This window comes from Telopea speciosissima, chromosome 2, assembly GCF_018873765.1.
Source record: "Telopea speciosissima isolate NSW1024214 ecotype Mountain lineage chromosome 2, Tspe_v1, whole genome shotgun sequence".
NCBI classification, from domain to species: Eukaryota; Viridiplantae; Streptophyta; class Magnoliopsida; order Proteales; family Proteaceae; genus Telopea; species Telopea speciosissima.
Window position 1 is genome coordinate 34,637,738 of NC_057917.1, and position 4,404 is coordinate 34,642,141.

General features: G+C 43.0%; 1 protein-coding gene across 1 annotated transcript; it reads right to left on the reverse strand.

Moving 5' to 3' along the window:
• Positions 1-2,177: 2,177 nt before the first annotated feature.
• Positions 2,178-3,956, reverse strand: LOC122650669 (something about silencing protein 10-like). Its single transcript, XM_043844065.1, has 2 exons — positions 3,869-3,956; positions 2,178-3,163 (listed from the first exon to the last, which is right to left on the reverse strand). Exons 1-2 carry the CDS (start codon positions 3,954-3,956, stop codon positions 2,178-2,180), a joined length of 1,074 nt encoding a protein of 357 aa, XP_043700000.1.
• Positions 3,957-4,404: the final 448 nt, after the last annotated feature.

The following is a 4,404-nucleotide window of genomic DNA, read 5'->3' on the forward strand; positions in this document are numbered from 1 at the left end:
TTTTGGGAAAGTAAATACAGACTCAGAAATAGACTCAGACAGGACTAAACCAGAGCTAGCTACACCTTTAGACTCATTAATATGGAAATTTTTTGTCATCCTTGCCCAGTTTGCTGTGGATCCTTGAAGAGGTCGTATGAGAAGCAGAGGTGCTGGCCCTTCTTCTTCCTCAATGATTACTGCTATTTCGAACAGCCCACCAATCCCTTGATCTTCTTGGATTCCATCACTGTTTGCTTTGTCTAGTTCCATGGCCATCCAGTCTACTTCATCTTTGAAGAATATCTCAAACCCCGGCTGAAGTTGGCCTTTCTCTTGATCAAACCATGGCCCACGGTTTCTGCAATGGGGAAAGTTCTCTCCTTCTTTCACGAAGTAACCATTCAGGGTCTTGAAGTAAGGAACGCTCCTTGCTGCATTATTTCTTTGTTCCAAGGTATTCTTCTTCAGATTCCTTCTTGGATCGAAACCTAATCCGTAACGGTTGGTATTGGTTTGTATCTTTGGAAATGTGAAAATTCCTTGCTGATTCTTTCCCAATCCTAGCCCTAGAAAATATTTTATTTTCTTCATGATCTTCACAGAGGCCTTACTCCATGTCATCGGAAATTTCGCTGGGACAGGCTCTTCTTCTTTCACAGATATGATGCAAATATTTCCAATTTCAAACCCTCCTAACTGCACCTCTAGTAGGGGGCAAATGGCCCACCTCTATATTAGCCAAAGTATGTACCATCTCTGGGTCTCTGAAAATGGTAATCACTTTTTGATCATGTACGAACTTCAACTTCTGATGGAGACTTGATGCTAGGACTCCTGTTGAATGTAACCATGGTCTTGCAAGCAGCATATTGAAAGATGCTTGAATATTGATGACTTGGAAATCTATAGTAAACCAAGCAGGCCCTACCTTGATATCAGTGGTGAGAATCTTGATTACTTCCCTCCTGGAATTGTCATATGCCCTGATGGTTTGGCTTGACGGCTTCATTTTGTCAAGGGGTAAACCTATGCACTTTGCAGCCCTTAGAGGCATGACATTGAGGGCGGATCCATTGTCAATTAAAACCTGAGGGACTTGATTTTTGTTACACTTCACGGTGATGTAAAGAGCCCTATTGTGATTCTTTCCCCTTGTGGGTAAGTCTTCCTCTGAGAAAAATAGTGACTAGACAGCATAGGTAGCCCCTACTATGTGAGACAGTTCTTCTGGTCCCTTTTCTATGGGTACCTTATCTTGGTAAGAGCTTTCAAAACTGCCTCTCGGTGAGTTGGTAAAGCCATTAACAACCCCCAGATCGAGATGTTGGCTTGGGCCTTCTTTAATTGGTCCATCACTTGATTTTTTGGTTCAACACTTGGCCTTGGCTGACTAGGCTGATACTTTTCCACCGTTAACCCTTTGTTCTTAAAATTCTTCCCACTTCTGGTTTCCATAACTTCTGGGTTTCTCTCTTTGATGATCAGCTCGATTGGGCAAAGACTATCTTCTTCCACATCGCTATTTGTGATGATAATAGTGCCTTTTGAGTGACCCCCCTTTTTTGACTCTTGGTTTATTATTTCTTTATTTGCCATGGCTGCGATAAATTTCTAAGCCTGGCCTAGGATTTCAGACAAAGATTCTTGCTTCTTGGTAATCTACTGGACCATAAGATGATGATCAGGGCTTGCTGGATCCTCAGGGATCGGCAGATTTATGGCCTGGAAAGTCTTCAAAGCCGCTTGGTACATTCTTTTTGCTTCGGCCAAAGACTTGTAGAAGTTGTAATTCTTCTCTTCTTCTTGAGAATCAGAACTTCCAGTGTTGGACTTTGAACTCTCTTTAGGACTTAAAATGACTGGGTGAATATTCCCTATCGCATCATTAGTCAATCTTTCTTCATTGACATGGCAAAGGATGAAATCGTCATGCGCTTTTACCCATTCATAGTATTCCCTACTCCCGCGGTTAGGGGAGGAAGGAGGAGTCCCGCACAAATCTTGTGCCAAGGCTAGAGCCAATCTCACAGAATTCTCTAGATGACATACTGCCTGAGGGAGTGACCACTGCGATTTAACAAGTTCCAGCTGCTGAAGTTCCTCTTGATACTTGTCGTCTATGACCACCATTTTTGTGAGCATTTCTTAGATTTTGTCAACATTTCTACGGTTCTTGTTTACCTGAATGGTAAATCCTATGGTGTTGGCCCACAAATATTCTCGTACTTGTCAAGACATGTCACCGGCCGATAAGGCTCTTCCCTTTCATCAGAACTCTCTTCTTCAGATTCTTCCCACCGTTCTGACTCTTCATCGTCTAACTCTCTGGGTCCAAATTCCTGTTCGCTTTCATTTTCTTTGGATGAATCTTCTCTTCCTGAGTCCTCTCCATTGTCAATCTCCATAGGATGGATGTTATCTGTCGGGTCAATGTGAGATTCTCCCAGATTGATGTCATTGACCCATGCTTCCCACACTTCACTTCTCCTTAGAGGTTCGGGGTATGATAGAGTATCCAAGAAGAGTGCAAGATCTTCTGGAGGGTCTCTGAAAAGATCATGTGCCAGGGCATTGGCCAGCCAAGCCATATTCTTTAACTTATGTAGAGTCCGAGCAAGTATGTCATTTTCGTTTGGCATTACTAGCCTTTCACATCGTGTTGCAAAACTACTGCACACCAAATTCGGGAATAGGGAAGTGGCCTTGTAGAGGATTTCCTGAGTATTAGTGGTGATGTCTAGTATGTCTGACGTCTGATAAAAGATACTCATGCTCCAACGATCAAAGTCTTCTCTAGACACAGTCCATTCTCCTCTTGGAGCTTCAGGGGATGATATCTCCTCATCATCTCTACTTTCATCGTCACTCAACAAAATTGGTTGGATGAGATCGGTGGGATCATCACTATTATCATTCCCAATGTTGTTTACCCACTCCATTGTGTGGAATCCTTCTTCGGCCGACTCAGGGCCTTGCTCTTCTTCGGCATATTCCATCCATTCTTTATAAACTTCCATGTCATCAGCTTCATCCGTACTATCATCAGTGTCTCCCCCTATATGTATAAGAGAGATTTCTTTTGACAGAGATTGTCCTATGTCCAATGCCGACACTACTTTGAGAAGCTTAGGTGTCACTCGTGTGAAATCATCCACTTCTTCCTTTTCATGGATTTCTTGCTCTTAAATCATATGGCAAAATTCAAATGGTGAGAAACTGTACTTGCACAGAGGTGCCCCTATATCAAGGCCTTCTAGCCCAAGCTCTAAGAAATTCAACTTCCAAAGCTGATTGTTGGATGCTGTGCCCCTGCCACGATCACACAATTGTCCACCTGTTCTGACATTCCCATCACAGTTTGTTCTAGCGCAATGGGCGCAAACTTGCATTTTCTCTGCTCTTATCTGACGTGCCTGCTCATCCTTCCCTAAATACCAAGGAATAGGCTAGATTAATGATGTCGGTCCCGGATTGGTCCTTCCTCTTGCAACATATTCACCAATCCTGAGGCGAATTGTGGAGAATAAGTCCCTTTCAGAAGAGGCTGCGGCACTTTCCATGATGGTGTTGAGTATTCCATAGAACTTTTCGATTTTGGCTCATTTTCGGTTTCGGTGCAGTTTGGTTTCATGTCGGTTTCGGTTTATGATAACGGGTTGATATCGGTTTGGATTCGGTTCGGTACTGGGTTTTTTTAAACAAGTTAGGTTCGGTTTGTGCCTATTTTCTTCTCTTTCTCTTTTCAACTACATAAAATATTTCATTAGCCCCACACTTAAAAAGGAGATCAATGGAACAAGCATTGTTACAAATCAATTTCCCTATTTTATAAAAGAAAAAGTATGTGTAATAACTTGGGGAGGGGGAGAAGGCTAATTCTCGCCACCGGAGGATGAAGCCTCGCTCTCAGCCTTCGGAATAACCTCAGCATCATCATCACCATCGTCGCCATCATCATCATCATCATGTGCCATGGATGGCAATGGGAAGAGTACTGTAGATGCTAACTACCTTCGAAGGTACCTGTTCTCCTCTAAGTATTGCTGACAGCGATTCCCAAAGAAGTCCTGAGATTCGCTCATCTCATTGAGCTGGCCACTCTAAAAGGGTAAAGGAACAAGATTACTTCAAGAGAGTAAGATTCCATAGAAGGGAAAGGAGAAGACAAAGGACACAGAAGAGAAGGAACTCACCAACCGTTGGATATCATATGTCCGCTCTAGGAGTTGGGCGTTCATGCTCGACGCATATCGGTATATCGTTCAGCACTAATCTGTTATGATGATACCAAGCATAAAACAAGGGTCAGCACCAAGATCAGGAAATCAATCAAAAAAAAAAAAGAAGGAAGAGGTAACATACTCCAGCAAAAGGAATTGGGAGTCCCAGATCATGATCAGAAGCCCGACAAGCAAGGAGGAC

Bases quoted from the DNA above. Each gene is read 5' to 3' on its own strand.
- LOC122650669 (XM_043844065.1), bottom strand. From the start codon at position 3,956: ATGGCACATGATGATGATGATGATGGCGACGATGGTGATGATGATGCT. The intron at 3,164-3,868 runs GTGGCGAGAATT...ATATGATTTAAG, and splicing joins GAGCGAGGCTTCATCCTCCG to AGCAAGAAATCCATGAAAAG.